At 50.8% G+C, this 16,048-nt stretch overlaps 3 protein-coding genes across 4 annotated transcripts; all 3 read left to right on the plus strand.

Annotated features, from left to right (window-relative positions):
- The first annotated feature begins 17 nt into the window (after positions 1 to 17).
- Positions 18 to 3,520, plus strand: TEN1 (TEN1 subunit of CST complex). Of its 2 annotated transcripts, none has more exons than XM_080356601.1 (4): positions 18 to 30; positions 996 to 1,102; positions 1,223 to 1,380; positions 2,687 to 3,520. In XM_080356601.1, exons 2-4 carry the CDS (start codon positions 1,017 to 1,019, stop codon positions 2,821 to 2,823), a joined length of 381 nt encoding a protein of 126 aa, XP_080212727.1. In that variant the 5' UTR covers positions 18 to 30; positions 996 to 1,016; the 3' UTR covers positions 2,824 to 3,520. The 2 variants fall into 2 exon arrangements, with proteins under 2 accessions (XP_080212727.1, XP_080212726.1); XM_080356600.1 differs by lacking the exon at positions 18 to 30 and adding an exon at positions 71 to 340.
- Positions 1,072 to 9,564, plus strand: LOC308047833 (cyclin-dependent kinase 3-like). The gene is made up of 8 exons (XM_080356599.1): positions 1,072 to 1,102; positions 5,458 to 5,618; positions 6,406 to 6,483; positions 7,229 to 7,349; positions 7,623 to 7,793; positions 8,222 to 8,323; positions 8,473 to 8,676; positions 9,071 to 9,564. Exons 2-8 carry the CDS (start codon positions 5,503 to 5,505, stop codon positions 9,194 to 9,196), a joined length of 918 nt encoding a protein of 305 aa, XP_080212725.1. The 5' UTR covers positions 1,072 to 1,102; positions 5,458 to 5,502; the 3' UTR covers positions 9,197 to 9,564.
- Positions 9,565 to 11,623: 2,059 nt separating this feature from the next.
- On the plus strand, positions 11,624 to 15,697 carry LOC308047844 (cyclin-dependent kinase 3-like; the record flags this gene model as incomplete). Its single annotated transcript, XM_080356617.1, has 7 exons — positions 11,624 to 11,751; positions 12,539 to 12,616; positions 13,362 to 13,482; positions 13,756 to 13,926; positions 14,355 to 14,456; positions 14,606 to 14,809; positions 15,204 to 15,697. The coding sequence occupies 7 exons, from the start codon at positions 11,624 to 11,626 to the stop codon at positions 15,327 to 15,329; spliced, it is 930 nt and encodes a 309-aa protein (XP_080212743.1). The 3' UTR covers positions 15,330 to 15,697.
- Between the last annotated feature and the right edge of the window lie 351 nt (positions 15,698 to 16,048).

Genomic DNA, 16,048 nt, shown 5'->3' on the forward strand with positions numbered 1-16,048 from the left:
CGACGCCGCGCCCGGACACGTGACCCAGCGGTGAGCGGAGCGCGGAGCTGGAGTCGGGACTGGGGTTGAGTTAAATCGGGTTTAAATGTGCACGGGACGGGCTGTAGCTGGGGAGGGTGGGCGTTGAACTGTGCTTTAAATCCTGCATTAGGCTGGGCGTGCAGTGAGCTGAGGCTGCGCATGCCCTAAATGCGCAGATAACGTGCGTTAAATACACACGTAACGCGCTGCACCTGGAGCAGGGAGCGCTGGTGAGCTGAGTGTGCCGTTTGCATTTGAGGCCGGGATTGCATTAAGTTGAGCATGAGACGGTGGACTAAATAAACGTACAATAAAATAGGTGTGTATGAGGTAGTGCATCGAGTCTGCATATAATGTGCTGCAGCTGGGGCTATGTATGCATTAAGTTGTGCCTTAAAGAGCACATTGAGAGTGCACGCAACATGCTGCATCCCCAGCCAGGCGCTTAATAATTAATTAAATTGTTCATTAAATGTCCATATAGCATGCTGTATTTGGGACTGGCCATGCATTATATACTGCATTAATACACTGAATGTGCATATAATGTGCTGCACGTCAGGCCAAGTGTGCATTAAATTTACACGTAACACACTGCAGTTGAAGTTGCATGTGCATTAAGTAGTGCATTGAATGGGCATGTAGCATGTATCGCATATAGAGATCTCTGAACTTCTCAATCACCGCTTTTCCCACTTCCTTAACCTTTCTCAACCCATCCGTAGCCTGAGGGAGACCTGGAGGGTGGACTGGCCATTGATGTTCGTGTTGGGTTGCGGTGGGGTACAGCAGCTCCTCTTTACACCAGGATCCCTGGGGCCTGGCATGTGCATTGAGCTGCAAACTGGTCTTGGCAGGGAAGCTGTGCAGCTCCTGCAGCCCCCTGGGTAGGGGGGTCCTGGGCAAGGAAGAAGTTTTGGGGCAGCGTGACCTGGTCCATGGATCATGAACTCAGACTTTTTGCTGTACTGCAGGCCCAGCAGCAGGTGTGTGAAATGCTGCCAAGTGCTGGTGTCTATTATTTCCCATGGGAGATCAACAGCTCAATCCCAGAGGGGGAAGCGCTGAGGACATTTGGCAGGTGAGAAGGGGACCCCGCTCTCCTTGAAGGCCAGGCCGTTTCTTTACTGGTTAACCCTCCTCCCTTTGTTTGGAATTGTTGTCTCTGCACCGCTGAGTTTCCCAAATCCATCACCCCCAGGTTATGCCACTATGACCTGGCTCGGTCCGAAGCCATTCTCACTGCTCAGCACAGCTCAGCTCAGTACCGGGTCTGTGTGGACACCAAGTTTGTGGAGCCGTTCCAAGCCCAGCTGGGATCTTGCTACTTGGTCTTGGGAGAGGCTGAACACAGGGAAGGTAAATGCTCCAGGAACCAGCGCCCTTTGCTGCTGTTCATGGTTATCAGCTCCTTCATGGAGCGTGGTGAGACACACTGTCACTGAGGCTGGTGTTGGCCAAGGCTCATCTCCTGTGGCTACCTCCATCACATGAGTGATTTGGGACAGGAGAAGCCTGTCTCTCCCCATTGACCATGAGAAAAGCTACCCATACCTTGGTGAAAATCCGGTGCTCTGACACAGATTTTGTTAGAAACAAGAAGCACCTCAGCAGCATCACTGAGCTTGTGAAACTTGGGCTAAAGCCTTCGGGAATCATTGCCAGCCACCACATCCTCTTCCCTCCAAATGTGGCTGATTGCAGCAATGCTGCTTTGTGAGCTGGCAGGGTTGGTCTTTGCCATCCCTGAAAGGTTCTAATTATACCCCTGCCCTCAAACACGGGGCGTGAGGAATGCAGGCAGGCTCTGTCACGCACGGCAGCCTGTTGTCTTTACCGGTGTGCCCTGAGCATTGTTCCAGCTGCACGGGGCTTTGTGTGCGCTGGGTTGGGCTGGGAGGTTGTGAAGCAAATCCCAAAGGTTGTCTTGGCCACACCAGGTAACAAGCATTTGCATTCATGCCATTCAAATCCTCAGTAGCATATGGAAAGCCACACTCCACATGGCATCTAGTGAGTAACCTGCTAAGTCACTGCTGCAAAATTCCTTTAGAAAGAGATGTTATTTTGGTCATCGCAGCTTAGGAGTGAGTTGCCCCCATTTTGCAGGAGTGGAAGGGGAGCAGGCTGAGATGGCAGGTGTGTCACTAATGCTTGGCCCTTTTTGAGCAGCTCTGTGTTACCATTTGAATGCCACCAATGAACTGTTGGTTATAGTCTGCATTGAGCCTCTTCTAAGCCCAGCTTTGTTCTGTCCTCTTCTTGTCTGTACAGAGTCATTCAGAAATTAGTTTAGACCCATCCCTGATGCTTTTTAGACAGGGAAAACCAAACTTCATCCAGCTATGAAGTAGATGCTGCATGGTAGACACTGACACTGGCACTGACATGTCTTGGGCTCAGTGTTCCCCAGTGCAAGGAGAACATGGTGTCTGTCACCAGCATTTTGTAGCCAAGAGGGCAGAGACACAGTTCGTCACTGAAATAACCAGCTCCTGGGCCTGCTGCTCGCATTGGTGGTGGCATGTGGCCAGTCTGGTCTCCTGCAAGGTCTCAGGCGATGGTTATTTGGCCAGCTGGAGCCATATGCTGCCTTAGGTCCGTTTGCCTCCGAGCTGCTCCGTCTGATTTTCTTTCTACAGAAATTTCCTGTTTATATTCCCAGGTGAGGGTCCAGTGGTCAAGGCACGAATATTGACCTGCGTGGAAGGGATGAATGTGCCCCTGCTGGAACAAGCCATACAGGAGCAGAGGAAATACTTCAGTGTGAGGCAGGAGCAGATGGGAAACAGCGTGTCCTGACAGCAGCTCTGAGACCAGCCATGCGCTGGTCCCTGCCCTGCCATTTGCAAGAAATATGTTAGAAGTAAATTTAGAAGGTGGGTTTGCAACACACTGCTTTTTGCCATGGCAAATGGCAAAGTAAATTCACTAAGCGGGGAAATACTTGAAGACTGTGAGTCAGTATGTGACTGTGGGTTGTCCACTCATGCCAGGTGTCATCACCAAAAATAGCTCTGGGAAGCAGGTTTGTTCTCTGTTTAAAAGGGTGGTTGAGGAAAGGGAGCACTTGAGTTATACTGGTCCTTCTGTCAGGCGAGGCTTGGAGACATCAGAAAAAGAAGAAGTCTCTGAATCTCGTGTTAAACAGCTCACACCCAAAAGCCAAAGCGCAGCGGGTTATTGGGCTGTCATCAGATCCGAGGCAGAGGGCATTAGGACAAAGTTCATTAGCCTTGTGTGGCTGCGGGTCAATGAAAGCATGTGTTTGGTTACCGTGATGGAGCTGCCACACGGGAGTATTCCGGCAAAACACTCACATACCTGGACTGACCAACAAAGAAACAAGAAGTCACTATTTTCAGGAGCACCTGCCTCTTCAGGTTTTCAGGAGCTGGTGTCCAAGGTGGGGAACTGCCTTGAGCTCTAAAATAAATATTTGCAGTGCCCTGAGAAACACCACTTGACTTTCTTGCTTGACACAGCTAAGTTTAGGAAACCTTAAATCACTATTTTTTGAAGCATTGAAAGGTTTTGATTGATACTTTCCTAAATAAAGACTGAAAAAGAAAACAGACTGTCTTCTATTCATTAAAAACCTCTTTCTTGCTACGGCCCTGCATAAACTCCATAGATGATGGAAGGAAATTTAGCTATATGCAGTTTTCCTCCTCCTAAGTACTGGGTGTGTAAGGAAGTGCTTGGTGTTGAAAAAGTTGCAAGAAGAGGAGATGAAGTTACATCAGTGCCACTGTGGTTTACAAACATGGTGCCAAGCCCACTTAGCAGAATTAAACCATCAACAAAAAGACAGAAAATCACTAAATTGAGATTAGAATAAAACATTAGTGCAAGAGAAAAGACTCCTGTGCTATAGGAATCCCCAGACCTGGTGTGACCTGGGACTGTGGTTTGCAGAGGAAAGGAGCCACCTGCAGCCTTTTCTTCTTTTTGTTCAGATTCTCTGGTTCAGAAAACAGGACTGAAGCCATACAATGCACAACAGCAGGTTAAAATGCAGCAGGTGGTGGCAAAGTCCCCTGCTACCAGTGGACTTCATTGAAGGGCCTGAGTTGGCTCAGTAATTTCTGCACTTGCTATAATCTTTAATCATAGTTTAGCCTTGTGTTTATCTTCATGCAGCTACAGAGGTACAAAAGTCCTGCCCCAGCACACGCTCTGTTCAGCACAAGTCTGAAAACATCACCTCAAGAAGCAAGATTTTAACCTGGTTTTGTAAGAGCCAGCCATGATGTGTTTATGTTTAGACATCATCTGCTGTCTGTTCTCCTACCTATCTCCCCCTGCTTAAATTTTATCCAAATGGCCAGATTTGCCAGAGAGTTGGGAATGTCCAAGATGCCAGGACTGGGAATGTCTGAAATTCCAGGTTCCTATAAATGTTACGAAAGAAAACCCAACACAAACCCAACCAGCCAAGAAGAGGAGAGCGAATTTGGCAATGAGTCCGGATGGAGACATGAGCACAAACTCAACCTTCACAATCCACTGAAGAACCCACGCCAGAGTTTGCTGTGGCCATGTGGATCCCTCTTCATCCACAGAGCAACCACACTTTGGTTCTTTCAAACTGGCAAAATCATGATTTTTTTTTTTTTTTTTTTAAATTTTGAGCTGGTAGTTCTTCATTGGGCTAAATCAGTCCTTTTTGGGTCACCTAAATGTTGGGGTCTGCAGCCTGTGGGCTCATCCAGAGACACGGAGCCCACAAGCTCCTCCAGAAGACAGTCCCTGGGGCTCTACCTTTCCTGGGGACACAATGCATAATACTTTTGAAATGCTGTGTTCTATGGTCTGTCAAGTCAATGATTAACCCCCACCCAAGGACAGCTTCCAAGAGGCTGACCAAGCGGCTCAGCCCATGGTGGGGAGGGTCAAGGGACAGTTGTGCAAGACCAAAAAAAAAGGGGGGGGGGGGCAAAAAAACCCCACAAACCAACAACTACCAAAAAACCAACTACAAACCAGACAAAAAAAGGCATTTCTGCTGAGTGTTTGACCTGAGCACATCCCAGGGAATCCTCATTACCCACCCTTGACGCCAGGCACCGAGCTTCCCCTGGCTCTGCGCAGTTCCTGCTGCCTTTCCTGCTGGCCCAAATCACGTCTTTGCACCCATTTTGCTACATTTTTGCTGTAGCCAGCACACTCTGCAGCCTCGATCACAAGCAGCTGTTCCCGGGCAGCCGGTGCGCGGTGTGTTTGGCTCTTTGGGTGTGTCCAAGACCCCAGACAGGCCCAGCGCGCCCAGCCAGCCCTGTCTGCCGGCGGCCGCCCCACTTCAAGGCAGGGCTTTGTGCTGGGGGAGCACCAAATTGGCACCCAGACCCAAAAAACAGCTCAGGGGACACACAGGGAGAGCAAACACCTTCTGCGTGTTTGTTTGAGGGTTTCGTACCTTATCTTTTTCCTCAGCAGTGCCAGCTGTTCCCCACGCCATCGCAAGGCTGAGGTGGCACCATGGATGCCTTCCAGGAGGTGGAGAAGATCGGAGAGGGCACCTACGGCGTGGTGTACAAGGCTCGCAACAAGCGCACGGGGCAGCTGGTGGCCCTCAAGAAGATTCGCTTGGACCCGTGAGTGGGACAAGTCCTCAGTGCTGGGGGCTGCCATGGCTCGTCCCAGCCCTGCGCACACCTGCCATACGGGCCTAGCCCAGTGTCCTAAGTGATGCAAGAGGCTCAAAAAAAGCCTGACATGAGGGAAAACAATGTCTCTCTTGGCTCCTGCAAGCAGCTAGGGCCTGACCTGGCGCCACCTGGCCCTGGCGCCATGGCCCAGGGCAGGGGGAAGAAGCCGCCATTTTGGGAGCTGTTGTCTCCCTCAGGGGTGCTGGGGCCTGTTGAGGTGCAGCCTCCTGGCAGGGCAGACTGCAACCCCTCCAGGGTGGGCACTGAGTAGATTAAAGCTTATTACTTTCCCCTGGGTTGGCCCTGGGCTGTCTCTGTGATGAGGGGCGTCAGTGTGGACCAGGGGCCATGGCAGTGGGACTGCACCTCATGGCGGCCCCTCAGGACAGTGGAGGTGGCTGCCTGAGGGGCAAAGAGCATTCATGTCCCTCTGCCTCCAGAAAGTGAGATTTTGGCATTTAAACCACTGGTTCTCCAAATGTGTCCCCAAGCAAGCCCTCCCCTACAGCTTGCACTGTTTAGGTCACCCCCTCCCTCTCCTTCCCCATGGCCCCATGTCCCCCTGCCTCGCCCCAGCTCACCCCACACACGGCTCCATCACGAGCCGGGGTGTAAGAGCCTTTCCCCATGGCAGGCGAGGGGGTACGATGGAAGGGAGAAGGGACACAGGACCCTGATGGGCTGTGGGATCCCACTGGGGGACGGGGTGCCATGTCATCTATCTCTGCCACAGGGAGAAGGAGGGCGTCCCCAGCACCGCCATCCGTGAAATCTCCCTCCTGATGGAGCTGAAGCACCCCAACATTGTCAGGTAAGACCTGGAAGAACCCTCCCCACCAGCGCGTTGACGAGCTCCTGCTCATCCGCATGGGGAGCTCTGGGTACAGGCAGGACAAGGAGCCTTCCATTCCTTCCCTCACTGCACAGAAACAAGCAAAAGAAACAGGGAAATGCAGGAGTCACTTGCACTTCTCTGATTTGCAGCGATAGCCCACAACACTGCAACTTTACTCCAGCAACACAGGCTGGTCCAAACTGCTGCTGCCGCCCCAAACTAGATGCTGCTTTTATATTTGTGTCCCTCTGGGCTGTTAGAGTATGTTTAGGCAAAGATCTGGAGAAGGCCTTCTCATGCACTCCGTAAAAAACCAACACTCCTGCATAGCATGGATTCCCACACAAAGGTACTGAAGGAAGTTGTAGAGCGAGATAAGGACTAAGCAAAACAAGTCGATTCAATGTGAATCACGCTAAGCCATTTATTACAGAAACAAGTCTCCTTATATACGTAACTATATTCTAATCACGTGTCCACGCTCCAAGCATGGATTCGTTAAATGAGTATCGTGGGCTGTCCGTGCACTGGAGTCTCACTGATGATATTTCCGATGATTCACACCACGCCAGGACCCCGGTGATTGAGGAACGCCCCTCTTTCTCACAGCAGAGTCTGTTCTCGAAGCGGCCTTGAGATACCTTTGAGCCTGACTAATTCAGCAACAGATCTTTATCTATCAAGACCCGTCCACAGGAAGTGTTTTCCCTTTTTTTTGCAGGCTCCTGGATGTCATACACAGCCAGAAGAAGCTCTATCTGGTGTTTGAGTATCTGAATCAGGACCTGAGGAGATACATGGACTCATCCCAAACTGGAGAGCTTCCTTTAAGTGTGGTCAAGGTACAGCGTGGAAGGAGTAACAGGCAGGGCAGTGAGCATGTGTCCTTGCTGCCTTCTGCTGGGCAGAGCCAGCACTGAGCTGCTCTTACCCAGATGGCATCTGGAACACATTTGTCTTTGGCTGGAGGCATTCAACAGTTTGTGTGTGTCTCTAAGTATTGTTGTATTATAGCAAGGGTTTTTTTTCCCATTCAGGTCTATAAATGATCCAAAATGATCCAGCCCTCAATGTGTTTTCATTGTGGCCTTGTCTGAAATCTCTTCTCTCCTTAGAACTACCTTTTCCAGCTGCTGCAGGGTGTGAGCTTCTGCCACTCGCACAGAGTCATCCACAGGGACTTGAAGCCGCAGAACTTGCTCATTAATGAAGCAGGAACAATCAAGCTGGCTGATTTTGGACTGGCAAGAGCTTTTGGAATCCCCCTGCGCACGTACACTCATGAGGTATTGTTGGGGCTCCCTGCCACCTGAGTGGGGTACACAGTCCATAGTGGGTAGACAACAGCAGCATCATAAGTTACTCATCCGTAACAGAGGCCCATGTGTGCCCAGTTCCGTGCTCTTAACCTAACCCACAGCTAAAGGGTTACCTCACGTCCCCACAAAGTGTGCTGACTGCGCCTACCCTAGCCTGCCTGCAAGCTGGCTTCCCACCTTCTCTACGTAAGGTGTATTTATTTGTTTGAGTGTCCTGTTGAAGAAATGGTCTGTTAATCCCAATCTTGCTGTCACTAAGGTGTCTGTTAATGCAGCATGGCCTTAGCATACTCTGATTTGTACAATCACTGCAGTACAGCTGAGAAGAGAGGATCCCATGCCTCTAGTTTCACCCAGGGAAATGAAACAAAGCTTGTTTGTTGGTTTCTTACCAGGTGGTGACCCTGTGGTACCGAGCACCTGAAATACTGATGAGATGCAGATCCTACTCAACTGCTGTGGATATGTGGAGCATCGGCTGCATCTTTGCAGAAATGGTAAAATGGGTTGAAATAGTCTCTTTAATGAGCAGGGAGGATGCAGCTGCAATGAGAAGTGGGGAAGGAGGGACAAAGGGTTGCTTGCAGCAGGAAATAGGGCACTCAGCTGGTGGAAAGGTGGGACCTGGCTTTTTTTTCTTTCCCAGGTGACCAGGAAGGCCTTGTTTCCAGGGGACTCTGAGATTGATCAGCTCTTCCGAATCTTTCGCACCCTGGGCACTCCCACTGAAGCGACCTGGCCTGGGGTGACCCAGCTGCCTGACTACAAGAGGGACTTTCCCCGGTGGGCAAGAAAGGACATGAAGGATGTTGTTCCCAACTTAGATCAAGATGGTAGAGACTTACTGGTGGTGAGTGAGGGCTCAGAACAAGACCCGGGGACAAACAGGATTTTTCAAACTGGACAAAGAATGGCGATATTTGGGACTGATCTGCCTGGAAGTGTGTTAGCTGATCTGGCTCTGGTGCTCAACTCTGCCATCGCAGCCACTGAATCACAAATAGGGCTCAGTCCTGGCTCTGAAGCAGGACTGTCATTGCAGGTTTCTCTAGGAAACCACTGCATTGAGGGTCAGGAAACCCTTCTAGCATAATCCCCACAGTAACTTCAGCTGTGGGTTACTCCTGAAGCCCAGAGAAGGGAAAAGGCAGATGCAACATCTGCATCCGGGCACCCGTGCATGCAGGAGCAATCCATCATTTGATTTTTTAAATCCTAAATCTGCTGGGTGTTTCTCTTGGCAGCAATTGCTCCTGTATGATCCCAAGAGGCGCATCTCGGCCAAGGACGCCCTCAGTCACCGGTACTTCTCCGGGAGAGACCCTCAGAGCCCTGAAGAGCGATGTGTGCTGCAGGGACACAGCAGATGAGAAGGCACAGCTCTCCTCCTGCATTCCCACCTCCAAGTAGCAGTTCCACACCTGGTTTGGGGCACTTAGCAGGGGGGTGGCTTGGACCCAGGGTCTCACTTCTGCTGAGGAGCCTGGAGGGGTATATTCTTGTTCGTCTGTTTACAGTGAGTTGAGAAGGGCTGTCGGTGGCAGTTTCTGACACCAGGGCGTGCTGGAGCTCCGCTTTGGGTAGCAGAACACTTCTTCATTCAGCCCTTTGCTGTTATCAGAGAATGGGTTGTTTAATCTGAGCTGTTTAACAGAGCTGACATTCTGCTGTTTCACAAGCTGAAAAGGGCTATCCAGTGTCTTAACTTGTGCTTTAGCTGGGACCAAGAAGCCAAAAGATCCAGTTAATATAAAGCACTTGTTGCATATGGCTGGAAACCGTAACAGCTGAAACACTGGCTTTCCATCATCGCTCTAGATGTACTGCTGTTTCCTTCACTTCATTGCCTTGGAAATGTCTTTTTGCTGTTCAAATATTTGGAGAATTGTCACTGACTTTTCGTGTGGTTTTGACATCTTCATGTTTTTTCTTTCAGTACAGAAACAAATAAAGGCTTGTCATTTGTTCAGAAACCTCAGTGTTTATTGTTTGGTGCAGCCCATTGGGCTGGTGATGCAGGACAGCCTGCCTGGGCCTTTTTTTTTCCATAGAGCTCTTCTCCCTCCCTTCCTCATCTCCTGCACTCCTTTTATCATTTCCAGCTCAAATCCCTGGCAGCTGCACAGATGTGCTCTTGATTCTGTTGCGGAACGTGGAGCTGATGGTTCTGCAGCACAGTGCTGTCTTGGCATGGTGAGATGTGCTTGCTTTCCATCAGAGGTTGCCACAAACCAGTTCAGAGTTAGGTTCTACTTATCTAAGTACTCAAAAGGCAGATTTTTAACTTAGGGAAGCCAAACTTCTGCACTCCTGTCTTTCATGCGCATGCACACACATGCCCTCCCAATAACTGTGATCCTAAGAACTGATTTCAGCACATCCTGACAGCTCTCAAAAGCTCTCACATTCACACACAGCTGTAGCACAAACCTCGCTGTCCACCTGTGATACCAGAGAATTTGCACAGGGGATAGAAACTTTTAGAGTCCATCCAGAAAAAAGCCCCTCCTCTCCCAAGACCCGCCCGTCTAAAGCCAAGCTCTGCTGTCCTTTGGCTTCCTCCATCATTCATTCCTTCTCCCCACCCAACCAAAGGCAGCAGGGTCAGCTCTGCTTAATTCCTGATGCTGAAAAAGGCTTTTGTCATTCTTGTTGTAACACCCGCAGCTCCTGACAGATCCCCAACAACAAACCTGGGACTTGTTGCTCACCTCACTCTGGGCCCTGCGGCACCTCCCACCTGTTCTTCCCCAGCACCTCACAATCCACTGAAGAATTAGGCAATGAGTCTGGATGGAGACATGAGCACAAACTCAACCTTCACAATCCACTGAAGAACCCACGTCAGAGTTTGCTGTGGCCATGTGGATCCCTCTTCATCCACAGAGCAACCACACTTTTGTTCTTTCAAACTGGCAAAATCACGAAAATTACTTTTTTTAATTTTGAGCTGGTAGTTCGTCATTGGGCTAAATCAGTCCTTTTTGGGTCACCTAAGTGTTGGGGTCTGCAGCCTGTGGGCTCATCCAGAGACACAGAGCCTACAAGCTCCTCCAGAAGACAGTCCCTGGGGCTCTACCTTTCCTGGGGACACAATGCATAATACTTTTTAAATGTTGTGTTCTATGGTCTGTCAAGTCAATGATTAACCCCCACCCAAGGACAGCTTCCAAGAGGCTGACCAAGCGGCTCAGCCCATGGTGGGGAGGGTCAAGGGACAGTTGTGCAAGACCAAAAAAAAAGGGAGGGGGGGGGGCAAAAAAACCCCACAAACCAACAACTACCAAAAAACCAACTACAAACAGACAAAAAAAGGCATTTCTGCTGAGTGTTTGACCTGAGCACATCCCAGGGAATCCTCATTACCCACCCTTGATGCAGGGCACTGAGCTTCCCCTGGCTCTGTGCACTCCCTGCTGCCTTTCCTGCTGGCCCAAATCACGTCTTTGCACCCATTTTGCTACATTTTTGCTGTAGCCAGCACACTCTGCAGCCTCGATCACAAGCAGCTGTTCCCGGGCAGCCGGTGCGCGGTGTGTTTGGCTCTTTGGGTGTGTCCAAGACCCCAGACAGGCCCAGCGCGCCCAGCCAGCCCTGTCTGCCGGCGGCCGCCCCACTTCAAGGCAGGGCTTTGTGCTGGGGGAGCACCAAATTGGCACCCAGACCCAAAAAACAGCTCAGGGGACACACAGGGAGAGCAAACACCTTCTGCGTGTTTGTTTGAGGGTTTCGTACCTTATCTTTTTCCTCAGCAGTGCCAGCTGTTCCCCACGCCATCGCAAGGCTGAGGTGGCACCATGGACGCCTTCCAGGAGGTGTTTCAGAAGGTGGAGAAGATTGGAGAGGGCTCCTACGGCGTGGTGTACAAGGCTCGCAACAAGCGCACGGGGCAGCTGGTGGCCCTCAAGAAGATTCGCTTGGACCCGTGAGTGGGACAAGTCCTCAGTGCTGGGGGCTGCCATGGCTCGTCCCAGCCCTGCGCACACCTGCCATACGGGCCTAGCCCAGTGTCCTAAGTGATGCAAGAGGCTCAAAAAAAGCCTGACATGAGGGAAAACAATGTCTCTCTTGGCTCCTGCAAGCAGCTAGGGCCTGACCTGGCGCCACCTGGCCCTGGCGCCATGGCCCAGGGCAGGGGGAAGAAGCCGCCATTTTGGGAGCTGTTGTCTCCCTCAGGGGTGCTGGGGCCTGTTGAGGTGCAGCCTCCTGGCAGGGCAGACTGCAACCCCTCCAGGGTGGGCACTGAGTAGATTAAAGCTTATTACTTTCCCCTGGGTTGGCCCTGGGCTGTCTCTGTGATGAGGGGCGTCAGTGTGGACCAGGGGCCATGGCAGTGGGACTGCACCTCATGGCGGCCCCTCAGGACAGTGGAGGTGGCTGCCTGAGGGGCAAAGAGCATTCATGTCCCTCTGCCTCCAGAAAGTGAGATTTTGGCATTTAAACCACTGGTTCTCCAAATGTGTCCCCAAGCAAGCCCTCCCCCACAGCTTGCACTGTTTAGGTCACCCCCTCCCTCTCCTTCCCCATGGCCCCATGTCCCCCTGCCTCGCCCCAGCTCACCCCACACACGGCTCCATCACGAGCCGGGGTGTAAGAGCCTTTCCCCATGGCAGGCGAGGGGGTACGATGGAAGGGAGAAGGGACACAGGACCCTGATGGGCTGTGGGATCCCACTGGGGGACGGGGTGCCATGTCATCTATCTCTGCCACAGGGAGAAGGAGGGCGTCCCCAGCACCGCCATCCGTGAAATCTCCCTCCTGATGGAGCTGAAGCACCCCAACATTGTCAGGTAAGACCTGGAAGAACCCTCCCCACCAGCGCGTTGACGAGCTCCTGCTCATCCGCATGGGGAGCTCTGGGTACAGGCAGGACAAGGAGCCTTCCATTCCTTCCCTCACTGCACAGAAACAAGCAAAAGAAACAGGGAAATGCAGGAGTCACTTGCACTTCTCTGATTTGCAGCGATAGCCCACAACACTGCAACTTTACTCCAGCAACACAGGCTGGTCCAAACTGCTGCTGCCGCCCCAAACTAGATGCTGCTTTTATATTTGTGTCCCTCTGGGCTGTTAGAGTATGTTTAGGCAAAGATCTGGAGAAGGCCTTCTCATGCACTCCGTAAAAAACCAACACTCCTGCATAGCATGGATTCCCACACAAAGGTACTGAAGGAAGTTGTAGAGCGAGATAAGGACTAAGCAAAACAAGTCGATTCAATGTGAATCACGCTAAGCCATTTATTACAGAAACAAGTCTCCTTATATACGTAACTATATTCTAATCACGTGTCCACGCTCCAAGCATGGATTCGTTAAATGAGTATCGTGGGCTGTCCGTGCACTGGAGTCTCACTGATGATATTTCCGATGATTCACACCACGCCAGGACCCCGGTGATTGAGGAACGCCCCTCTTTCTCACAGCAGAGTCTGTTCTCGAAGCGGCCTTGAGATACCTTTGAGCCTGACTAATTCAGCAACAGATCTTTATCTATCAAGACCCGTCCACAGGAAGTGTTTTCCCTTTTTTTTGCAGGCTCCTGGATGTCATACACAGCCAGAAGAAGCTCTATCTGGTGTTTGAGTATCTGAATCAGGACCTGAGGAGATACATGGACTCATCCCAAACTGGAGAGCTTCCTTTAAGTGTGGTCAAGGTACAGCGTGGAAGGAGTAACAGGCAGGGCAGTGAGCATGTGTCCTTGCTGCCTTCTGCTGGGCAGAGCCAGCACTGAGCTGCTCTTACCCAGATGGCATCTGGAACACATTTGTCTTTGGCTGGAGGCATTCAACAGTTTGTGTGTGTCTCTAAGTATTGTTGTATTATAGCAAGGGTTTTTTTTCCCATTCAGGTCTATAAATGATCCAAAATGATCCAGCCCTCAATGTGTTTTCATTGTGGCCTTGTCTGAAATCTCTTCTCTCCTTAGAACTACCTTTTCCAGCTGCTGCAGGGTGTGAGCTTCTGCCACTCGCACAGAGTCATCCACAGGGACTTGAAGCCGCAGAACTTGCTCATTAATGAAGCAGGAACAATCAAGCTGGCTGATTTTGGACTGGCAAGAGCTTTTGGAATCCCCCTGCGCACGTACACTCATGAGGTATTGTTGGGGCTCCCTGCCACCTGAGTGGGGTACACAGTCCATAGTGGGTAGACAACAGCAGCATCATAAGTTACTCATCCGTAACAGAGGCCCATGTGTGCCCAGTTCCGTGCTCTTAACCTAACCCACAGCTAAAGGGTTACCTCACGTCCCCACAAAGTGTGCTGACTGCGCCTACCCTAGCCTGCCTGCAAGCTGGCTTCCCACCTTCTCTACGTAAGGTGTATTTATTTGTTTGAGTGTCCTGTTGAAGAAATGGTCTGTTAATCCCAATCTTGCTGTCACTAAGGTGTCTGTTAATGCAGCATGGCCTTAGCATACTCTGATTTGTACAATCACTGCAGTACAGCTGAGAAGAGAGGATCCCATGCCTCTAGTTTCACCCAGGGAAATGAAACAAAGCTTGTTTGTTGGTTTCTTACCAGGTGGTGACCCTGTGGTACCGAGCACCTGAAATACTGATGAGATGCAGATCCTACTCAACTGCTGTGGATATGTGGAGCATCGGCTGCATCTTTGCAGAAATGGTAAAATGGGTTGAAATAGTCTCTTTAATGAGCAGGGAGGATGCAGCTGCAATGAGAAGTGGGGAAGGAGGGACAAAGGGTTGCTTGCAGCAGGAAATAGGGCACTCAGCTGGTGGAAAGGTGGGACCTGGCTTTTTTTTCTTTCCCAGGTGACCAGGAAGGCCTTGTTTCCAGGGGACTCTGAGATTGATCAGCTCTTCCGAATCTTTCGCACCCTGGGCACTCCCACTGAAGCGACCTGGCCTGGGGTGACCCAGCTGCCTGACTACAAGAGGGACTTTCCCCGGTGGGCAAGAAAGGACATGAAGGATGTTGTTCCCAACTTAGATCAAGATGGTAGAGACTTACTGGTGGTGAGTGAGGGCTCAGAACAAGACCCGGGGACAAACAGGATTTTTCAAACTGGACAAAGAATGGCGATATTTGGGACTGATCTGCCTGGAAGTGTGTTAGCTGATCTGGCTCTGGTGCTCAACTCTGCCATCGCAGCCACTGAATCACAAATAGGGCTCAGTCCTGGCTCTGAAGCAGGACTGTCATTGCAGGTTTCTCTAGGAAACCACTGCATTGAGGGTCAGGAAACCCTTCTAGCATAATCCCCACAGTAACTTCAGCTGTGGGTTACTCCTGAAGCCCAGAGAAGGGAAAAGGCAGATGCAACATCTGCATCCGGGCACCCGTGCATGCAGGAGCAATCCATCATTTGGTTTTTTAAATCCTAAATCTGCTGGGTGTTTCTCTTGGCAGCAATTGCTCCTGTATGATCCCAAGAGGCGCATCTCGGCCAAGGACGCCCTCAGTCACCGGTACTTCTCCGGGAGAGACCCTCAGAGCCCTGAAGAGCGATGTGTGCTGCAGGGACACAGCAGATGAGAAGGCACAGCTCTCCTCCTGCATTCCCACCTCCAAGTAGCAGTTCCACACCTGGTTTGGGGCACTTAGCAGGGGGGTGGCTTGGACCCAGGGTCTCACTTCTGCTGAGGAGCCTGGAGGGGTATATTCTTGTTCGTCTGTTTACAGTGAGTTGAGAAGGGCTGTCGGTGGCAGTTTCTGACACCAGGGCGTGCTGGAGCTCCGCTTTGGGTAGCAGAACACTTCTTCATTCAGCCCTTTGCTGTTATCAGAGAATGGGTTGTTTAATCTGAGCTGTTTAACAGAGCTGACATTCTGCTGTTTCACAAGCTGAAAAGGGCTATCCAGTGTCTTAACTTGTGCTTTAGCTGGGACCAAGAAGCCAAAAGATCCAGTTAATATAAAGCACTTGTTGCATATGGCTGGAAACCGTAACAGCTGAAACACTGGCTTTCCATCATCGCTCTAGATGTACTGCTGTTTCCTTCACTTCATTGCCTTGGAAATGTCTTTTTGCTGTTCAAATATTTGGAGAATTGTCACTGACTTTTCGTGTGGTTTTGACATCTTCATGTTTTTTCTTTCAGTACAGAAACAAATAAAGGCTTGTCATTTGTTCAGAAACCTCAGTGTTTATTGTTTGGTGCAGCCCATTGGGCTGGTGATGCAGGACAGCCTGCCTGGGCCTTTTTTTTTCCATAGAGCTCTTCTCCCTCCCTTCCTCATCTCCTGCACTCCTT

The sequence above is a fragment of the Nesoenas mayeri genome, assembly GCF_963082525.1.
Source record: "Nesoenas mayeri genome assembly, chromosome: 19".
NCBI lineage: Eukaryota > Metazoa > Chordata > Aves > Columbiformes > Columbidae > Nesoenas > Nesoenas mayeri.

Coding starts and splice junctions, on each gene's coding strand:
- LOC308047833 (XM_080356599.1), top strand. CDS start 5,503: ATGGATGCCTTCCAGGAGGTGGAGAAGATCGGAGAGGGCACCTACGGC. Junction 5,619..6,405: donor AAGAAGATTCGCTTGGACCC/GTGAGTGGGACA, acceptor TCTCTGCCACAG/GGAGAAGGAGGGCGTCCCCA. Junction 6,484..7,228: donor AAGCACCCCAACATTGTCAG/GTAAGACCTGGA, acceptor TTTTTTTTGCAG/GCTCCTGGATGTCATACACA.
- TEN1 (XM_080356601.1), top strand. CDS start 1,017: ATGCTGCCAAGTGCTGGTGTCTATTATTTCCCATGGGAGATCAACAGC. Junction 1,103..1,222: donor GCGCTGAGGACATTTGGCAG/GTGAGAAGGGGA, acceptor CATCACCCCCAG/GTTATGCCACTATGACCTGG. Junction 1,381..2,686: donor AGAGGCTGAACACAGGGAAG/GTAAATGCTCCA, acceptor TTATATTCCCAG/GTGAGGGTCCAGTGGTCAAG.